The following is a 21895-nucleotide window of genomic DNA, read 5'->3' as shown; positions in this document are numbered from 1 at the left end:
TTTTGAATTGTATTAAACTAACTCAAATTATTCAATTAAATGACACAAACTGGATAAAGATGTAAGAGCTGCAAAATAACATTTCATAATGTAGCTTTACCACGGTGAATTTTATTTTATTTTTTACGATATATATTATAATAATTACTAATAATAAAAAAGTTTATTTTCCTAAGCAAATTAAAATGACATAGTGACGTTCGATGGTCTAGATGAAAATGAAGTTGCTAGAGACTCGTGGAAGATGGCGCCACTTTCGCATTGCCAATCTAGTTATCTTTGGAAATTTCTAGATCATCGATCATGAATATATACATATATATACATCTCTATTTAACTATTTAGTTTGTGTAGTAAACGGTACAGGTGAAAACAAGTAGTTACATTAATGAAAGCTAGTTTTCTAATGTCGCATTGTTAAACAAAAACGCTCTTTATTAGTTTTTTTATTGGTCATACTACACATTTTATCTTTCATAAAATTATATACATACAAAAGTATTATTTTAAAAAGAAGATAAATGTATATGTATAATAAGTTAAGGTGTATAACGCTCCTTAACCTTACTATTGTTAATTTCGCAATATATCAATATATTTAATTCGCATTTTAACATCAAAATTAACAACAAAATTGTGAAATATTTGTAAAAAATTAAACAAATTTTTATTTTTATTAATAAATATATGTTTTTTAGTATTTTTATATTATACGATTATTTATTACGTTTTGCAAAAATATTAAGAGATCATGTCTGCTAATAGTCCTCATACAGAAAAAGAATTAGATTTAAGTAATGCAGGACGAGGTGTATGGCTTGTTAAAGTACCAAAATACATTGCTAACAAATGGGAAAAGGCACCCGGAAATATAGAGGTCGGAAAATTAAAAATAACTAAGTAAGGTTATACCAGTTAATTGATACAAAATATATTACGTTTTTTTTTTAATTATTAAATAGCTACCTTATATTTTATATATTAGAAATCCTGGTCAAAAAGCAGAAGTATCTCTTAGACTATCAGAAGCTGTTTTAGCTTTAAAAGAACCAGGGGAAGAAGATATTCCAAAACAGCATAGACTTGATGTTACTACAGTAACTCGACAAATGTTAGGAGTCTTTTCTCATGTTACACGTAAGTACTTAAAATATGATATTATTTTACAAGATAGTTTTTATATATTATTAGTAGAATAATTTTGGCTAAGAAATTTTTGTATAACTTATTTTATTTATGATATAGCATCAGTTACATCTGATAGTATTGTTCCTGAAAGTGAAAAACTATATATGGAAGGAAGAATAGTGCAAAAATTAGAATGTCGTCCATATGGTAGGTTTTATTTATAGAAAATATTTTGTGCAAAGATAAATGTATGTTATATTAGTATTACTTCAACATTATTTATTTATTTTTATTATTTTTTAGCGGATAATTGTTATATGAAATTAAAATTAGAAAGCATAAAAAAAGCATCTGTACCACAAAGACAAGTTCAACAATTAGACAGGGTAGTGCAAAATTTCAAACCTGTATCTGATCATAAACATAATGTAAGTATTCTTTATTTATTTATAATAATATGCAATATCATAAAAATATGATATATTTTATAGATTCAGTATGCTGAAAAGAAGAAAGCAGAAGGAAAGAAAATGAGAGATAATAAAGATGCAGTCTTAGATATGCTCTTTGCAGCATTTGAAAAACATCAGTATTACAATATCAGAGATCTTGTAAAAATTACACGACAACCAATTGTAAATTATAAAGCCAATCGATAAATCTAAAAATCTAAATTATTATAATATAATTATTATTATATACTAATATTATTATTATATATAAATTTTAGGTATATTTAAAAGAAATTCTTAATGAGGTATGTAACTACAACTTGAAAAATCCACATCGAAATATGTGGGAACTAAAACCGGAATATCGACATTATAAGGAAGAAGAAGAGAAATCTGCAGAAAATGATTCTAAAAAAACTAATGAATCTGATGATGATTAAGATAGTATCTGTGTATATAAATAACCTTATTTTTAAAAGAGTATATTGCTAGGACCCCAAATAAAAAAGTATTTATTTTTCTAAATAAATGATAACATTACTGAAGACTGATAAATTAAGATTCAATTATCCTTTGTGTTTGGTTTGCATTTTTAATACAAATTACAATTGACGCGTACTTTATAAAATTACGAATTGTTACTTTTATGTCACATTTCGTGACGACAAAATGCAAGCAGTATATTATATTGCATTATAAAACAAATTGTAAATAAAATTTCATTATAATATTACTAATTTCTAAGAGTTTTACGAAAATTAATATAAAACATAATGAAGACATTTTAATGAGATAATATAATTGCAAGGGAAATATTCTTACATTATGTTTTTATGATTGATACAAATTACACTTTATGGTTTCTTATCTGAATAAACTTTTCAATCATATATGATCTTGAGTCCCTAGTTTTTCACTATAAATAACTTCGATAAGCTAAGACAATTTTATTTAGATATCTCAACTCAATGCAACTTCGGGAGAGTGCAATATAGATAGTCAAAAATGTGTTCATATCTTTTGTGATGATTTATAATTTATTAATATTTATGTTAATTAACATTTGATCAAATTTAATATATTATATGATACAAAATAGATCTTGTAAACAATTGTGAAGATAAATATGTCAACTTAACCTCTTAAATTTTTAACGTAATTAATCAACGGAGTACAAAACAGACGTAAGATTTAATAATCTTTTATAAATTTATAATTCATATTAAATTAAATGATTTCATTAAATATAATGATTTACCTTCAAAAATATAAGGTGATATAGATATCTGATGCGTTATTACATCTCATACTTATGTTTTGTTTGATATTGTTGATAATGTTATTTTATTTAGAATTATGTTCAAATTGATAATGAATTTAATTATTTAAATTTAACTTAATTAATATAAAGATATAATTTCTTTGTTATTCACATAGTAACATGTAATCTAATTATATATTTTATAATTTTTTTTTAACAGTTAAACAATATAATTAATATATTTTCTTGAATTAAACTTGATATATCTAACATTTTATATCTTTTTAGGAAATCAAATACTTTTTTAAGAAATATTTATATATTATTTCTTGATGGATCGGCTCAGGAAAATATTTGCCAAAAAGTATAATTTAAATTAATAATATAAAGATATAATTTTAATCAGTAAAATTTACCTTTTTTCATCAAAAAATTCTATTCACTTTTTAGGCAGTCTGCTTATATTAATGATGACTTAGAAACATTTAAAGAAAAAGGAGAACGATGGAAAAGTATATATATAATTTATTTTACTATGTTTCTTATGTCTCTTGGATTCAGCATAGTTTTAACTGGAGTTTGGCCATATTTAGATAAGGTATAATTTAAAATAACAAACATTAAAAAAGTATAGAATTATATTGATTACTTTATATTTCTATTTCAGTTAGATCGCACAGCAGGGAAAGAATATATGGGTTATGTAGTAGCAGCTAATCCTTTAGGTCAAATGCTATTTTCTCCATTAGTTGGTTGGTGGGGCAACAAAAGAGGGTCTGTAAGACTGCCCCTTTTAATTACATTACTCCTTTTTATCTGTGCATCAGCAATGTATAGCATCCTAGAAATTCTACCAGGTGATAGAAAGGCTCTTATGGCTAGTGCCAGATTCCTCGTTGGAGTTAGTTCTGGTTAATGAATTTTCAATTATTTATCTATCAATTATCTATTCTACATCTATTAATACAGTTGAATAAAAAAAAAAAAATGAACAATGAAAGTATAGGATTAATATTTTAAATGTGTTTGTATGTACTACTTTCATTATTCTAATAAAAGTTGTTGTAATTAGTACAAACATTAACAGATTTAACCAATTTTATTTTATATTATTTCCAGCAAATGTTGCAGTGGCTAGATCATATTTATCTGCAGCTACGAAACTTTCAGAAAGGACTCAGGCAGTTTCTATGATTACTCTTGCACAGGTAAAATTCTTGTACGTCATATATACAAAATAATTCTCTTTATTAAAGTATCATAATATTTATGTAATAAAAAATTGATATGAATTAAAATTTTAGGTTTTAGGATTTGTAGTAGGACCTGGTTTACAAGCTGCTGTTACTCCACTTGGTGATAAAACTATATATTTTTTAAGTCTACCATTTAATATGTATACAATGACTGGTTGGATAAATGTTATAATGGGAATTATTAATTTCATTTTATTTTTACCATGGAGTTTTAAAGAGCATACAATTGCTATAAGAGAAGCTATGCGTAATGGTGGGAAAGCTACTGGTAAGAAATTATTTCCTTTTTTATAGTATTACATATTTTCTTATTCTTATCTGTCTGTTTAACATAATTAACTTTTATTACTGAATATCATTTTAAATTACAGAAAAAGAAGCATGGAAGGCAATAAAATCTGATTATTTAGCAGCTTGGACATTAATCTGTGCTTTTTTTGTTTTGGTTTTTAATTTCGTTCTTCTAGAAACGTAAGAAAATAGTATTTGTAATCTTCAAAGATATATATTTAAATGTTATATATAATGATCCTTTGGTTTACTATTCAATTTTATTTATACTATTCAGATTGGGTACTCCTCTTACAATGGATCAATTTGGTTGGTCAAAAACTGAATCTTTATATTATTTGGGATTGTTAATGAGTATTGGTGGTGTGATAGCATGTATTACGTTTGTAATGATTGGACCTATTTGTAAAAGGTAAATTCTTTTTATAATATAAAAAAACACAGTAAATAATATTTTCCTTATTTTATATTTTTGTGTAATAAAAGTATATTTTTAGCAATATACGTAAATTTTATTTCTAATTCAAACTATTTTTCTTTTTTTTTTTTTTTAGATTTGCTGAAAGAAAAGTAATGGTATGGGGTGGCTTCCTATTTATGTTTATTGGACGACTATTTTGTATACCATGGGGGCCTGATCCTCCAAAGATTGCTGATCTTGGATGTAACTTTTGATCAAATATATCAATCATTATTATAATTATTTTAAAGTTATATTTTATATAATTTTGAAAATGTATTTTAATTTTTTTTTTATATATTTTGTAGCTTTCAACAATATAACTGCAAATGAGAATGGTTCAGAAATATTAGGATGTCAAAGTACTCAAGAATGGTGCAAATATACTCCACAATTAACTGTAATACAATTTATTATTGGATATAGTTTCACTAGTGTAGGATATCCCATAGGAGTTACCTTAATACAAACTATATTTAGTAAAGTTCTTGGGCCACGACCACAAGGTGTCTGGATGGGATTAATGACAGGTGCTGGATGTGCTTCCAGAGTTTTGGGACCAGTTTTTGTTAGCATGATTTATACGCGCTTTGGAACATATCATACTTTTGGTGTTACAGGAGTAATGTTATTAGCTTCCATGGTATGGTTACAAATAGTGAATAGACGTTTAGTACCACCGACAATAATTAAGAGAAATAATATAGGAGAAGAACAAAAACAAGATACTGCAATACCTTTAGTTCGAACTAAATCTCATATTGAGGAAATAAATGAAACTCATAAATCTGATACTAAAATAAATTATGATAAAAAGTAAACATTATTATGATAAAACTGGAATTTGATTTGTGATATCATCTAGATATCTACATTTAAATAATATTCACTTCAATCATACCTTTTCATATAAAGAATTAGAAAACAATTGAAATTAAAAGCTTTAATAACATCAACAAATATTTTACTTGCACTCTATTATGAGCATAAGTTCAAACAAACATCATAGATTATACATACAAATATGATATTATGATATAAGAAACAATATATTTTGATGCCTATTTACATTTTTTTATTATACAATACAATTTTTAGAAAAAAGTATATATAATAAATGAAAGAAAGACTATCTGTATATAATCATAGGAATAATTTTGCAAATTTTATTAATCGTACCAACTAAACTATTAGAATACAGAAATAACATAATTTTTTCTCTTAACTATAGAAATATTAAACCGAGTATTATTTGAAAAATTATTAAATCATATACCATTTATTTGTAACAATAACATTTACATTTTACAGTTATTAAAACATAGTTTTGAGCTATATTCACCTGTATTGAAAAAATGAAGAAAATAACATTCGTGTAAATTACAAAATTATAATTCATTTAATATTCTGTCAACAGGATTATGTTACTATTATTATAATAAGTAAAATTGGTGAATATATTAATAATTACAAATAATTATCTTGCCAACAAGTGAAATTCTAATGTACTTACATTAAGTCTAATGTGATAGTTGAATATATGACTAAAGATGTGTATTTTGATCATAGTTGAGTAAAAGCAAAAAAATATATATATATAACCATATATATAAATTATAAAAAGTAATATTATTTTAAATAATAATATATCACTTGAAAAAACTATTTGTAATGGCAATACAATTTATATAAAATAATCTGTTATATATAAAAAAAAAATTTTTCTTCATATTGAAATATATTGTTTATATGAAACGTATTGTTATTATGAGATAATATTGTGCGTATAAATTTTTATTGTGGAAAAAATAATTTTTACATGAATAATAATATTTTTACAAAAATTGGTTTATATTAAAATTATTTTTTTTTTATTGCAAAAAGGAGATTGGACCAAGGATATTCTCAAGGATTCCCACGAATTGCATACAATAAATATTTTTTTGTACTAAAAGAAAGCTAAGATAATAGCAGTAGGATAATTGTTTAAATTATTATAAAGCTATGTTTCTTAATAAGAGAGAATTGTTTATTTATTGGACAGATTAGATAGGACACCCGTGTGAACGAACGTGGTTGTAAAATCACGACTAGTGGCACCCTTTTGAATTTTTGAGATGGTTTTATTTTTATATATAAACTATTCTCGAAGAAATACGAAAAAATTTATTGACATGATTTTTTTTAAAGAAAATAAAATTTTTTCAAAAATTCTAGAAGTCACGTCCTCACTTAAATTTTCATTTTTTAAATGAGACATTATTCATTAAAATCGGTCAAGAATTATGCCTGCACTTATTGTTAAACCATTATGAAATTAGGCGTGATGAATAGCCTTAAATAAAAGATGGTTAAAAAAAAAAAGCATAAATCCTATTTTTTTATTGTGTGCAATAGTATTTTACGAATGCAACGTATCAATTGCAAAAAGTATATTTTTGTCACATTTTATTACATTTGAAGACTTCTTTCAAATTTAAAAAATTTATAAATCAATATACATTTAATTTAAACTTAATTCATAATTTTTTAATCGACCAATTATATAATTTAATTATATAATTTAAAAAATATTATTTCTTTACAATATAATAAACTAGACATAAAAGTATCGGTAAAAAATCGTAAAACATTTTGATATAAATGGCTTCTTGTTTCGATAAAATCAAATTTTACGATAAGATACGATAATAAATCTCAGATTTCTAATGTCTAATCCATATTTATAAAGTAAAAAATCAAAGCACACATGCATCTTATAAATAAAATTTACAACTATAATTAATCTTTCTTCTTTGGTTTTTTGGGATTACGTGATCGAGACTTAGCTTTACAAAGAGGACAAATTGGTGCATTTCTATGGATTTGTTGATGGCATGAAAGGCATGATTTCATTGGTGGTGGCTGTTGCCTAAAATAAAATTATAAAAAATACATTTATATTTTAATGGAAATTTACTTAACTATATGTATATGTAAATATAAAAATATATTATAGATTAAATTGGAGATATACCAGTGGTACCTGAATGTTGGAGCAGGTGGACCAGGAGCAGGGGGCAATGGTCTAGGCTCTGGCTTACTAGGTCCTTGAAGAGGTTGAGGAGCAAGAAAAGAAGCTGAACCACCTGGATGTCCAGGATGATGTAAACTATGTGGAGGTAATAAGTCTTCTCCACGAACTTCTACTCTCCATTCTGCTTTTTGCATTGGTCTTTCAAAGTAACTGCAAATAAACCGTCTACACGATAAAAAAATAAATTTACCTAAATTAATTTTTTAACCTAACTATTTTGAGATTAATTAATTCTATATCATATATCAATTATGATTCTTATCTTTCATAAATAATAAAACTACTTACTCAGGAGAAATAAGATCTGATTCTGTTTCATACAATTCAGGTAATCTTTCCAAACCTAGTACTTCTCTACGCATTCTATCAATATCATGTTTCAATGGTTGATAATTACTATTATGTATAAGTTTGGCAGTTTCCCGTGATCTATTCCTTGCTTTTTCTGCTTGATGTATTACAGATTCCATCTGTAATAATATAATATATGCAATTATATTTATAATGATTTATATCCTATATTTATTTTTTTCACAGATATTAAAAATTTTTATAATTGTTTTTACCACATTGATATCTGCATGTATTTGACGTAATTCTTCAACATGTGCCATTTTTTCTTGCATAAGTAAATCCATTTCTTGTTTATATTCTAATAAACATTTTTCTTCTTGTTCAGTTTGTTCTACCTCTTGCAATATTCTTTGTTTCAGTTTTTCTAATTGTACAGTTTTAGCTCTAAAAGTATTGATAATAATTATCTTTATATAAATCACAAATAATAAAGAAATTAATAAAAACTTTTTATTAGCATTAATACTCTTATTTATTTCTTTGTTTGATTGTTATATGACTAAAAAAATATGAAAAATATAAATATGTAGAAGTTCAAACCTGATTTCTTTTAGAGCCTCCAATTTTGCAAAAATAACTGTAGTCTCAGTAGCTGACATTGTACAATTGAACCAGGAATCTTTATTTATTATGGGCGTTCACGGATTTACACTAATGCCTCCTTGTCACAAATAATATATATAAGAGCAGATTATAAAAAACTGATTCAGAACACACAATAGTACTTTTATTGTATAATAAATTATATTCATTCATGTAAAAACTATATGTTAAATGCAATCTAACATAATTATTACAGCATATACATAGAACAATATACAAATTAAAAAGAATTCTCTCAAGCAAAGATCGGTTTCATGTTGTTTATAGCTTATTACAGTTTACTAGTGATTTAAACGTTCAGATGGCACTGTAGTACAAAATAACGCTTATTATACTCAAATTATTCAAAAAAAGAAGGACCAATCAAGTATATGTATTTCTAAATATTGAACGAAAGGATTGGTTGTTCCTTTATCGTAACTTTATGAAGATTATAAAATAATAAAAAAATTTTATATAAATGCAAGTATAGTTAATTTAAATATAAATGAAAAACTAAATATTATCGATCTAATATATTGAATAATTTAATAAACATTTTCTTGCATAGCTCTTAACATTTTTTATATTTAATTTTCCATTATCACAATGATGAGGTGTTAAAATTTTGTCCATATTTGTAATATTATGTTATATATATACATATATATACATATATATTTATTTATCTATTTTTTTTTATACTATAATTATTTATATAAATTATTTTATTACTAACGATTGCATTTACAGAAAGTACATTAAATGTACTTAATTCTATGTACTTTCAACCCTTTCAACTAATATTTTTGGTTCATAAAGAATCGACTCTGACATATATAGTAGCAAAATTGTTTCGTGTATTATATGTTAAAATTGCAAAGTGACATTAAATTTCAGAAGTTGTGAAGTATATAGTTGCTTCTCAGTACTTGATGATAGTTGGTTGGAAACCATATATACATAGAGTACTATTAAAACAAAATCCTTGATAACGAAAGAAAATTATTTGTAAAAAATGGTTGTAACTGAAAAAGTTAAGTTGCCTGATGAATCTGAGTTAACTGTTCAAGAAATAAATCTTACTTATCCTATATTACAAGCTGCTTCTTTTTATGTAGGAAAGAAGTGTGAGTGGCAAAGTAATGTAAGTGATTTTTTATTATTTACATATACTTAAAATATGTTAGAAGTTATGTAACATGCGTACTGTTTATTAAATAACCTCTCCAAATATATTTGCCTTTAAAAAAGTGAACATACAAAAAAAAATATCCAAAATAAACAAAATTTTTATGTATTAAAATTTGAAAAATGTTTTAAAACATCATTCTTATCAAAAATTATTCTTGTTATAGGAATTTATGTTATGTAGGGAAGAAGAAAAAGATGCACGACGTTGTATAAATGAAGGGAAAGCTTTAACAGCTTGTGCTTTAGATTTTTTTAAGCAACTAAAAAAACATTGCAGAGAAGATTTCGAACAGTATGTGCGTTGTATAGAAAGATCATCAGGAACCATGGAACTCAGCAAGTAAGATCATTTCTAAATTATAAATATAAAGCATAATTTAAAATAAATATTGTATCATAGATGTCGAAAAACTCAAGCAGTTGTGGATAAGTGTGTGTTGGATAAACTCAATATTGAACGACCTGCTTTTGGATACTTTTGTGAAGCTAAAATACATGATTCTTCAAGGCCACGGCCTAAAGAAGAAGTTCCTGAATTCCCAGATGCACTGCCACCATTGCCAAAGGAAAAACCTGAAGTTCCTGGCAAATATGGTAGCCGATACCTCTTTTCCTAAATTGCTTATTTAATGATGTTAGCATATTAGAAGTTGTGTAAAACTTATTTAACATTATATGACAACATTATAATAATATTTAATTGTTGTCTATATGTTCTATTAATATATAAAAATTTTAACGGACAAATAAATTTCATTCAAGAAAAATGTAAAATTCATTCAGTATATGAAACAAATGAACTTCAGTATATTAAAAAAAAAGCTGATTCTTCAAATATGTGGAAAAGTAAATTTCAACTATAAAAATAAAGGCAATAATTAACAAGAATTATTTTACATATTATACTTTACATTATGAAAAAAAAGTTAAAAAATTCTTGATAGATTAATATCAATAATAACAATTTTAGTCAACTTAAATAATATTACTTAAACAGTATTACTTCTTAGTATCTTATCTTTTGATCTTCTAAGTAATATAAGCAATTGTCATAAGAGATATATATTAAAGGGAACACCACCTGTACTTTATTGTAAATGAAAAAAAATTCTGTTGATCTGTACACACGGCAAAATGCATAAAATTTGTTGCCGATAAAAAAAGTACGCACGGAATTGATATTTAAGATACAATACATTTGTATTTACAGTGTACATATAGTTATAGTCAATTAATTTATATATGTACATATAAACGGTGGGTATGACGTTTGAGGCACTCAGCATTTCTCTCTAAATTCAACTAGTTCATCATAAAGCATCATGAAAGTAACAGTTTCAGACTTCATAAGAGAAACGATGTGCACACATTGGAAGCTCTGCTCTTGCTGTTTATTTAATAAGTATTTGGTATTATAGACTTAATCCCTTGTGACTCATATGTTCATTCAGTCTATCAATGACAAGGAGATGATAGATCCTTATGATATTTGCAGAATCTACAAATCATAATGATATATTATGTGTTAGCTCCATGTAATATCATAACCACTCCAATTTGTAGCTGGTGCCAAATGAACTCTTCTACCATTGTAGAAGAATGTAACAACACCTCGATATCCTGTTCTTGGTACACCACTCTGAAATATTGATAATAATTTCAAATTTTAATCAGTAATTCGTAATTAAATTTTAATATAATTCGGTAATAATTCATCATATAGCTTTTATTACCTTAAAATCATCCATTAAACCAAGCATTTTTGCAGTATTTTTATATGACAAACGTGTATAATATAGTATTCTAACAGGACCTGGTATAATTATATGTCCACTTTTTAATTCAGAGTAAGTAATTACTGTAGAATGGTATACTTCATTCATAAAAGATACATCATAATTATCCTGAAAAATACAAGAATTTTATCAAATTTAAAAAAAATAATTTTAAAAATTATGTTTTTACATACAAAATAAATTAAAAAAAGAAAAAAATAAGAGAAACATATACATTATTTATCTAAAGGACATAAAAGTCCTTTTATAATAAATTATTTCTTACTTTTAGCAAGTAGGTTAAATTCATCTTGGTAAAAGGCACAGATTTTTCGTTCAGCTTGATAAATTTCAAATGTTTTTCAAAGAATAATCCACTATATAAAAGAAAAAAAACAATAAAATTAAAACATTTGGACATATTAATACATATAACATTATAGAATAATAACTACTAAACATACTTGCTAACTCCAATTTTTCCAAAAGTTCTTGTCCTTGATATTTCTGGTCGAATACAGGCTCTATTTTTTCGCTGTTCTGGTTGTCTTATCCAGTCATCCCAATACCTATAATATAAATAAAATGTACTTTACAAAAATAGTGCTGGAATTTATATTTATAAAGATACATCTAATCTAATGGAATACTTTTTCTAATTTTTTATTTGTACATTATATATTCAGAAAAAAAACTGTTATTTTCTATTTGTATAGAAACCAAACAATTTGAAAGAAAAAGTTTATCAATAATAATCACTACCAATAAACACATTTTGCTTACGATTTGGGCCATTTAGGTGCAAGCTCTTGCCATAACTGGCGTGTCAACATCCAGCCTAAACCAGGAAAAAAATCTGTCCTATATAGTAAGTGTGGTGCATGCTCATCCACCAGACCAGATTTACCATTATCGTTCCATGCCGAAACACACCACAAGGAACGATCAGACACTAGTAGAGGATAAGTACCCAAAAAGTACTCAAAAAAATCAGGAGCTATGTCCAAATCGTCTAAACATATGTTTATAAAAATTAAAACACCACATATTTTCTCTTTATGCATAGAAATATTGACTAACTACCTTCAACTACAATTGCTGTTTCATATCCAAGCTCAAAAAATACTTGATTTAATGCCCATCCATAATGACGTGCAATTTTAAAGTATCCTTTAAACTTTTTTTCTTTAGGTGGAATGTCTATGTCTGATTGGTCAGGTTGCTGAAATAAATCATATGGCAACTATATAATATCTCCATAATAATAAAATATTTTTGAACAAATTATAGAACAGTACCCGAATGTGCAGTATTTTATCTCCATATTTAGAAATAACTTCTGCAGTTTGCTGATGTTCACAATCTTGTGACACAACAATTGGAAACTGCACTGCACTAGGTCTTAAGTTTATTAATTGATCTAAGCATCTCTGAACAGTGATGCGATTGCATGAAAAGACTAATACAGCTATTATTGGATCTCCATTTGGTAAAGATTTTTTTGACTTCATTATTCCCTCTGCCTGTAAAAGAATTAAATGAAGTAAATGTAGGAAACGAAATGTAATAGAATATACTAATGTTAGACATATACTTAAATAAATACAAGAAGGTCAAGTATTATTTAAGAAACAAATTAAACTATTAATTACAATGAGATGTAAAGATAAAGTTCTATTACAACAAGTTATACAATGACCTTTGTAGTTTGTTGAAAATCCTTAAAATCTGTCCATTTCTCTTTATAATCATTCTTTTCAAGCAATTGTTGTTTAATATTGCTTTCATGTTGTTCATTATTCTTTGGAGTCGCTATTGTTGTACGAGTAATAGTCAATTTCTCTATTAATTCTAAAAAAAGAAAAAAGAAATTATATCTAAATTTAACATGAAGAAAGTAAACATTTAATTTAATTTAAATGTAGTTATGTTTCTTTATATACTTACTTTTACTATGTTTATTTTCCTCAATATGTTGAAAAAATTCTTGGTTTACTGCAATTTGTTGCTTTACTCTTTCTTCCAATCTGCTAATTTGGTTTGAAAGTTTATTTTGCTATCGATAAATAATATTATTATTAATTCCATATATATATATTATATATTTTTATTTTTAATTATTGTCATTTTTTTATAAATAAATTAAAGATTTGAAATCCTTCCAAAATAATCTATTATTGATAATTTTTATCAAATTAATTACATAGATAAAATCTATATTCATTATTCTATATAATGATAATTCTATATATTATATTTAAAAAATTACTCATTATTTTAAAATGCATGAATGATTAAATTATAACAAATAATAAATTAATTACCTTTTCTTGATCCTTGCCTGATGGTTGATCAAGAAATAAAAAGTATGTAATCACACCCCATAAGACAAGAGATCCAAAAATAATACCAACTGACCTGTTCCGCATGGCAGAACCAGAAATGTCACCTCAACTGTAACAAGTATTTAACATACATTACATTAAAAAGTAATAAAAATAAGTAACAAACATTTGTTTAATATTATTTTTATTAACACTATTATAACTTCAATGTATACCCAACTATATATGTTATTTCTATATTTTTATATATTTCATTTAACATTTACCAATAGGATAATTAAAAAACAAACATAAAAAATATATTAAACACAATTATAGGTTACTTACCATTCTTTTACCGAAGGACTTTTCTACGATCTCTTAAGTAATCATGTATTAGTTGGATTGAACAAATGCAATCATATTTAGTATAGTGCATTGATAAGATTTTAAATTTAATTTTCTTATTTTATATAGTTTTGACAAATCAGGAGTCAACGTATAAAATAAACTGGACACGGCTGTCAACGTAATGTCACGCGTACCGATATCTTACACGCAATACAAAAAAATATTTAGTGCGATTCTCGATCGATTGTATTAAAATCGATATTGTCACTTCGAGTTCAAAATGTTTATCTATTGATATATCGACTTCGTACTCGATTTTTCAAATGCCTGAAGTTTCCATGTGTTCATACGTGTTAATTTAGATCTATCTTTCTAAATATTTCTTAGTATGTTGTATGTAAAATGTTTATATAAAATAATGTGAAGTACAATTTTCATTTGAAAACTTACAAATTAATTGTACAAAATAATATATTTAATGAGTTAATAGTGGTTAGTAACTATCCTGACATCGAGATTTTATTTGTAACATACAATTTTTAATTTTTTGTTATAATTAGATTAATTAATAAGAAATCATAGAAACATAAACTTTAAATCACGATATCTTCCATGAAATAATATTATTTCCTCATTAAAATGATTTCAAAATTGTTATGTACCGATGTTCTTGCTATACATTCTATAGATGATTATATATTTGTAGGTTAGTGAACATTAAAAATTATTTTTTAAACAATTTGTTTTGTTTTTTATAAATTGTTCTTATATTTTACTTGATATAATTTTATAGGTATAGGATGTATTCTTCATATTTTTAAAAAATATGAAATTTATGAATTAGAGTACAAGCTGAATTTTAATTCACATAATATACATGGTATTCTAAAAGCATCTAATAATTATTTAATTGTATTTGGAGCTAAATGTTTGTGTATTTATGATATTGATAAAACAAAAGATACACTATTGTAAGTATTTATATATTGTATTTTTTATATATAAGATCTTCTAATTTCTACTTTTCAGATTGAAACAAACTTTTGATACAATTTGGTTTAATGATTGGATAATAGCTGTTAAATGTTTGAATATTGATACACAGATATTTTTAATCATTTTATTTGCACATAATAATGTATATATATATGATATTTCTAACAAAAAGTACCAATATATATGGTGTGAGGAAAAATGTATACTGTATCCTTAATGTTATATATTAAATAATATCATAAAAAAAGCAATACAAAATTAAATAGTATTAAAAAGCAATATTAAACTTTTTTCTTAATCTAAGCACAGCTATGGTGGATCTATATCAGGTGAAACAGTTCAGGATTTAGTAGTATTTAGTGGAACTGTATTTCAGGAGATATTAATATGGAAATTAAACTATGGAACTGCTCATGATAAAAATATGAAAGTACTACACCGTTTAATTGGACACAAAGTTAGTATATAAATATTAATTTTCATATAATTTTATGGTATGAAATATATCAATATTTATATATTTATAATAATAGTCAATATTTATTTTAATAATAATCTTTAGTAAATTTATATTACAGGGGGTAATTTTTTCTGTTATTTATGATCCAAGTGCATATTTTATCTGTTCTACATCTGATGATAGAACGGTTAGATTATGGAAAGTTGTGGACAACAATTCATATTCCAATATAGATATGTCTTTGACTTGTAAAAATTATATTGATTGGGAAAAAGCTGAAGTTAAATTAGTAAAAACAATGTTCGGGCATGCTGCTAGAGTTTGGAGAGCAATAATTAGAAATGGTGTTCTTTTTACTATAGGTGAGGTAGGTGCATTCTTTCAAATGATGTCACATATAATGATAAATAAAAACATTAATATTATTATTTTATGTTTTAGGATTCGTTAATATGTATTTGGTCATTAAATGGTACATTACTTAATAAACTATTTGCACATCATGGAGCACCAATATGGAGTATTGATATTTCAGAAGATAATAAGACCATATTTACTGGTGGTGCTGATGGCGCAGTACATATATGGCCATTTATAAGTGCTCCAAGCAATAATTTGCAGATAATATCATTATTTAAAACAGATCATGTTCCTAAATATATATCTTATTTAAACAGCGGGACATTATTAATTTTTCATGAAGGAGGCATGCTGACATGCTATGACAATGCACTTGTTCTTAGAGAATCTTTGTATTTAGAAAGATATAGTACTTATTGCATAATGCAAATTTCATCATGTAGACGTTATATTAGCTTTGCATCAAGGGATGGATATATAACAATATACACAGGTATGTATGTGTATGTATATTTGTGTAATAATAATATAAATTAAATTTTATTATTATTCATATATAATTATACTTTTATATTTTTATTATTGTAGAAATAAACAATGAAAACAAAAAATACCTGCATCAGATATTAGAGGAAAAAGTAATGGAATCAAAAATATTTTCTTTACAATGGTTAAAAGATGATACAATGCTAGTTTGTGGAAAAAATGGTTATTTACGAATACTTGCAATTACACTTGATAGTATGTATACTAAGTAGATATTCATGTTTATATAAAAGCTCTTATAGTTTATCTTATAATACAATTTTTTTAAACAGATGAACTATATACTCATAGTGAATATATATTACCTCCAACTCGAGAATGTTGGATAACAGCTGCTATAATTTATGAAAATTTACTTATATGTGGAGATAGAGCTGGAAGTCTTCATGTTTTTGAAATGCACAATCAGTTTTTAAACAAAATAAATTTAGACAGAAATATTGGAAAGCCAATACAAACTATTTATAAAGTTCATGGAAAAATAGGTATTCAATTGTGTGCTGTTATAAAAAATAAATTGATAACAGGAGGACGTAATGGCATAATAAGATTTTATGATATTTGTCATGAAAAGAAAAGTTTTTTACGTACTTTGTATTGCATAAAAATGCCAATGGATTGGATTAGTAATATATTAGACATTGGCAATGATATTCTCATAACTGGATTCAAAGAAGTATATAATCTTTATTATACACACATATATATTTTTTGATGAATCATAAAATAGTAATCAATAATTATAGCAAATATATCCAAATGTTACTCTTTCTCTATCTTTTTTGATAAACTTGTTCTTCTATTGCCTCATATCATCTAGTTAATCTCTATTTCTCTATTTTATGACTCACATTACATAAAATATATACAATAAATTAAAATATATAAGAAATATATACAATAAATTAATAAAACTTTTTATAGGTTGAATTTATTATATATAGTTTACATCACCAAAGAATAGCTTTAAAAAATTCTTGTGGAGGTGGACATAGATCTTGGGATTGCATGGTATTACATGAAAATATTAAATTTGCATATATTAGAAATAAGCAAATTTATTTATCCAGTCATCAACTGAATTCTCTGTTTTTATCTACACCTACTATATTGGTATGGATTAAAAATATAGTATAAAAAATGTATACATAATTTATAATACTTTTACATATTTTAGAGTGGCTCTCATGTTAAAGAAATTTATAATGTACAACCTATAATGAATCTGACTGATCATACGATTTATGTATCTGGAGGTGAAGACTGCAAACTTCGTCTTACATATATTTATAAATCAGAATTAAAAAGAAAAAACTATACATTCCAAACACTAAGCATTATGGATGGACATATTTCAAGTATAAAGTCAATAGCTACTATAAATTTAGAAAGCACAAAATTGAACGGCACATATTTAATTTTCTCATGTGGTGGAAGAGCTCAAATAAAATGTTGGCAAATGGATATAAGATGGGATAAAGATTTATTATCCAATGAAAATGTTTCTTGCGTTGATCTGAATACTCATATGCTATTTGGGGAAGATCAAAATCGTAGAAAATATTGGCAAAAAACAAAGCAATCTTACGCGATTGAACCTGAAACTCGTTATATGGATATTAAGACTTATTATCCTTCTTATAATCCAACTTATATATTTCTACTTATAGCCTGTGCTGATGGATATTTAAGGTAATATATTCATAAAGGCAAAAAAACAGTCTATTTTTTTATATAATATATTTATGATTATTTTATATATTGATTTATATTTCTTTTTCAGGATATTTATTTATAATATTGTTACAAGAGATATTCATCCTATATTATATACTAAATGTACTACTCGTTGCATTTTAAAAGTGCATGTCTTGGAATTAAAAAAAAAAATAATTATATTGACTATGTCAACTGATGGTATTGTACGTTATTTTAATTTTACTGAGATTTTTTCTGAAGCATTTAAAAATGTGAGCACAGGTCATTGTAATTTACAAAACATTGATATAATGCCTTTTGCATCAATGCAGTTACATCAATCAGGAATTAATAGTTATGATTTGAAACATATAACTGAAGATGAATATCTTCTAGTTACTGGAGGTGATGATAATCTTCTCTGTCTTGTTTTATTTCAACTTTTTATTTTAGAAGACAAAACTGTTTCTATAGAAATACTATCAAAATACGAAACTTCATCAATACATTATGCACAGATTACAGGTGTGTAAAATACAATTAGTATAATATTCTATTATATAGAAATATAATACATTGGTATTGTTTTATTTTCTTTATAGGTGTTAAGTTAACCAATAACAAAATATTCAGTGTAGGTATAGATCAACAAGTTATTACACATAGTTATTCCTGTACAAATAATAAAATATCAGCCCAAGTATTATCTATAGAATTAACATCTGTATCAGATGTACAAGGAATGGTATTATCAACTTATATAAAGTAAGATTTATATTTTTTATAAACACTTCTAAAAGAGTTATAATGTAAATTAATCACATACAAGGAAAAACTCTGCATACAGTATTTTATGTGATAATATTATTTCAGGTCTAATGATATATTTTTATGTATATATGGAAATGGCTTTGAATTTTTATCTGTATGAAATGATTCAAAATGTATATTTTGCAATATATATTACCTAAATATATATATATTTGTAATATAAATATAAAGATTATTTATACGGTACGGACCTAATTCTTAAACAATTTTGATCAACAAGATCTCATTTTAAAAGTGAAGGTTTAAGTGATAACAATGTTTTTTCGATTTTTGGAATTTGTTTTATTTTCTTTGAAAAATATTATGTTTCTTCGGGAACAATTGATGTATAAAAATAAAGCTTTTTCAAAAATTTGGAAAAGTTATATCATCCATTCAATGATTCATTTCTCAATGATCTAGTCTGGAACAGAAAAATAATAAGAGAATAAGAGAAAATGAGAAGAAAAGAAACTAATAATTTCATAGTTATTCTATTGTAATAAATTCTATAAAAATTTGTTTACAATCTTTTTACAGATAACCATTATGATCGTGCCTTACCAATTTACAACAAGATTGAGTCACTTCATTTTCAACTTACTTCAATATCAACTTATTTCATTTTCATCTTCCTATGGATCATCCTCTTTCAATTTGGAGTTACGTTGCGAACGAGTGTTTTAGATCAATTGCAGAACTTCTTACTTCACAATGCGTAGAACATAGAATAAGTTAATCAATTTTTAGATTAGGATTTTCAGCAATTAATATATTAATTCTCGTTTTTCTTCCTATTTCTTCTCTATTTTTTGTTTCAGGATAGTTTTAGAGTTATGTTAGATATATCAGTTTTCTTTCATGCTTTAGAATCAGGAATGGTTTTAGTTCTTTGATATTGACAATAATTGTCGAATGCGTTCCATAGTGTGGTTGGTTAGGGCACGAAGCAAAGAAGAGGCTATATGCCGAAGAGACGAGGGCCCCACAAATTTTGGCTTAAGAAGGTAACTATTAGATTATTCTTATTTTCGAAGGTTCCACAGAACTCTTCGAAAATGGCTCTTAGTCATATTTTAATTTCATCATGTTGTTACTCAAAATACTCTTATATGGTAGTAATGTAGATTTGAAATGATACTGAAGAACTGTACTGAAACAGTACTGGGACATTACTAAAACGTTACTGAAACGGTATTAAAAAGGAATATTAGTGAAAATAAAACTGGTGACTGCATATTATGTCTTTTCTTTTTTTGTATTTTTTGGCATTATTTCCTGACAGATTTCCCTTCTTTATTTTAATTATGTAATCGTATAATATTAGCAATGCATTTCGATGATTTCTATATTCGGACATCGCATTTATAAAAATTTTATATTTTCAATTACTAAATCGATAAAATAATGATTATTAAGGCGATGTAAGTACATGCAGGATGAGAATCATTTTACCACTGAAGTCAATGTTATTAACTCGTGATAGAATCCGCGTCGTTCTTCTTTTAATTACGGATAATTGATATTTATTTTTTGAAATAAATTATCTTCCAGTATATCACTCGATTCCTAAAAATGTGTTTTTTATTGTGCATTGTTCGTAAATCGTGATAATAGTACTGAAAAAGAAATATTAATGAAAGTAAAAGTGGTGACTGCATATTACGTCTTCTTTTTTTCGTATTTTTTGGCATTATTTCTCTATAGATTTTATTTTTCTCTCCTAATTATGTGATTATAGAATATTTGTGATGTATTTCGACGGTTCATATAATTTTATATCGTATTTATAAAAATTTTATATTTTCGATTATTAGATCGATAAATAATGATTATTAAGGTGACGTAACTACATGCAGGATGAGAATCATTTTACCACCGAAGTCAGTGTTATTAATTCGTGACAGAATCCGCGTCGTTCTTCTCTTAATTACGAATAATTAGTATTTATTTTTTAAGATACATTATCTTCCAGTATATCACTCGATTCTTAAAAGTGTGTTTTTTATGGTGCATTATTCGAAAATCGTGACAATTGCACTGGAAAAGAAATATTAATGAAAAAAAAAGTAGTGACTGCATGTTGTGTCTTTTCTTTTTTTGTATTTTTTGGCATTATTTTCCTACAGATTTCTCTTCTCTATTTTAATTATGTAATCGTATAATATTAGCAATGTATTTCAATGATTTCTATATTCGGACATCGCATTTATAAAAATTTTATATTTTCGATTACTAAATCGATAAATAATGATTATTAAGGTGGCGTTAAGTACGTGCAGGATGAGAATCTTTTTACCATCGAAGTCAATGTTGTCAAGTCGTGACAGAAGCCGTGTCGTTCTTCTCTTAATTACGAATAATTAGTATTTATTTTTTAAGATACATTATCTTCCAGTATATCACTCGATTCCTAAAAGTGTGTTTTCTATGGTGCATTATTTGAAAATCGTGACAATTGTACTGAAAAAGAAATATTAATGAAAATAGAAGTGGTGACTGCATATTACGTCTTCTTTTT

The 21895-nt window shown here is 25.3% G+C and overlaps 6 protein-coding genes across 12 annotated transcripts; 4 read left to right on the top strand and 2 right to left on the bottom strand.

The window, feature by feature from the left end:
- The first annotated feature begins 205 nt into the window (after positions 1-205).
- On the top strand, positions 206-2125 carry LOC122629163 (general transcription factor IIF subunit 2). Of its 2 annotated transcripts, XM_043812260.1 has the most exons (7): positions 206-544; positions 766-900; positions 986-1137; positions 1246-1335; positions 1432-1556; positions 1620-1763; positions 1859-2125. In XM_043812260.1, the coding sequence occupies exons 1-7, from the start codon at positions 522-524 to the stop codon at positions 2018-2020; spliced, it is 831 nt and encodes a 276-aa protein (XP_043668195.1). In that variant the 5' UTR covers positions 206-521; the 3' UTR covers positions 2021-2125. The 2 variants fall into 2 exon arrangements, with proteins under 2 accessions (XP_043668195.1, XP_043668196.1); XM_043812261.1 differs by having other exon boundaries at positions 208-900.
- A 374-nt stretch (positions 2126-2499) lies between these two features.
- LOC122629161 (major facilitator superfamily domain-containing protein 8) lies at positions 2500-6691 on the top strand. 2 transcript variants are annotated; one of them, XM_043812257.1, is made up of 10 exons: positions 2500-2764; positions 3130-3205; positions 3292-3439; positions 3509-3752; positions 3961-4049; positions 4146-4365; positions 4469-4568; positions 4666-4800; positions 4943-5052; positions 5157-6691. In XM_043812257.1, exons 2-10 carry the CDS (start codon positions 3174-3176, stop codon positions 5666-5668), a joined length of 1590 nt encoding a protein of 529 aa, XP_043668192.1. In that variant the 5' UTR covers positions 2500-2764; positions 3130-3173; the 3' UTR covers positions 5669-6691. The 2 variants fall into 2 exon arrangements, with proteins under 2 accessions (XP_043668192.1, XP_043668193.1); XM_043812258.1 differs by lacking the exons at positions 2500-2764; positions 3130-3205 and having other exon boundaries at positions 3299-3439; positions 3513-3752.
- Positions 6692-7422: 731 nt separating this feature from the next.
- Positions 7423-9327, bottom strand: LOC122629164 (zinc finger C4H2 domain-containing protein). 3 transcript variants are annotated; one of them, XM_043812263.1, is made up of 5 exons: positions 8819-9327; positions 8491-8662; positions 8213-8394; positions 7865-8089; positions 7423-7759 (listed from the first exon to the last, which is right to left on the bottom strand). In XM_043812263.1, exons 1-5 carry the CDS (start codon positions 8875-8877, stop codon positions 7630-7632), a joined length of 768 nt encoding a protein of 255 aa, XP_043668198.1. In that variant the 5' UTR covers positions 8878-9327; the 3' UTR covers positions 7423-7629. The 3 variants fall into 3 exon arrangements, with proteins under 3 accessions (XP_043668198.1, XP_043668200.1, XP_043668199.1); XM_043812265.1 differs by having other exon boundaries at positions 7424-7759; positions 7865-8074; positions 8819-9325; XM_043812264.1 differs by having other exon boundaries at positions 7427-7759; positions 7874-8089; positions 8819-9316.
- Positions 9328-9597: 270 nt separating this feature from the next.
- LOC122629165 (NADH dehydrogenase [ubiquinone] 1 alpha subcomplex subunit 8) lies at positions 9598-10814 on the top strand. Of its 2 annotated transcripts, none has more exons than XM_043812266.1 (3): positions 9598-10007; positions 10219-10394; positions 10438-10814. In XM_043812266.1, the coding sequence occupies exons 1-3, from the start codon at positions 9879-9881 to the stop codon at positions 10682-10684; spliced, it is 552 nt and encodes a 183-aa protein (XP_043668201.1). In that variant the 5' UTR covers positions 9598-9878; the 3' UTR covers positions 10685-10814. The 2 variants fall into 2 exon arrangements, with proteins under 2 accessions (XP_043668201.1, XP_043668202.1); XM_043812267.1 differs by having other exon boundaries at positions 9607-10007; positions 10455-10814.
- A 305-nt stretch (positions 10815-11119) lies between these two features.
- LOC122629162 (alpha-1,3-mannosyl-glycoprotein 2-beta-N-acetylglucosaminyltransferase) lies at positions 11120-14683 on the bottom strand. Its single transcript, XM_043812259.1, has 11 exons — positions 14502-14683; positions 14154-14283; positions 13777-13885; positions 13529-13680; positions 13128-13352; positions 12913-13051; positions 12613-12841; positions 12294-12398; positions 12116-12206; positions 11788-11958; positions 11120-11693 (listed from the first exon to the last, which is right to left on the bottom strand). The coding sequence occupies exons 2-11, from the start codon at positions 14256-14258 to the stop codon at positions 11580-11582; spliced, it is 1440 nt and encodes a 479-aa protein (XP_043668194.1). The 5' UTR covers positions 14259-14283; positions 14502-14683; the 3' UTR covers positions 11120-11579.
- Positions 14684-14791: 108 nt separating this feature from the next.
- On the top strand, positions 14792-20165 carry LOC122629160 (WD repeat-containing protein 6). 2 transcript variants are annotated; one of them, XM_043812255.1, is made up of 13 exons: positions 15106-15210; positions 15298-15475; positions 15534-15707; positions 15810-15957; positions 16079-16327; positions 16402-16813; positions 16909-17061; positions 17139-17542; positions 17791-17979; positions 18044-18558; positions 18650-19089; positions 19167-19329; positions 19438-20165. In XM_043812255.1, the coding sequence occupies exons 1-13, from the start codon at positions 15144-15146 to the stop codon at positions 19493-19495; spliced, it is 3150 nt and encodes a 1049-aa protein (XP_043668190.1). In that variant the 5' UTR covers positions 15106-15143; the 3' UTR covers positions 19496-20165. The 2 variants fall into 2 exon arrangements, with proteins under 2 accessions (XP_043668191.1, XP_043668190.1); XM_043812256.1 differs by lacking the exons at positions 15106-15210; positions 15298-15475 and adding an exon at positions 14792-14996.
- The last annotated feature ends 1730 nt before the right edge of the window (positions 20166-21895 follow it).

This window comes from Vespula pensylvanica, chromosome 5 (assembly GCF_014466175.1).
Source record: "Vespula pensylvanica isolate Volc-1 chromosome 5, ASM1446617v1, whole genome shotgun sequence".
NCBI lineage: Eukaryota > Metazoa > Arthropoda > Insecta > Hymenoptera > Vespidae > Vespula > Vespula pensylvanica.
This window is presented reverse-complemented; position numbering and strand designations above follow the sequence as displayed.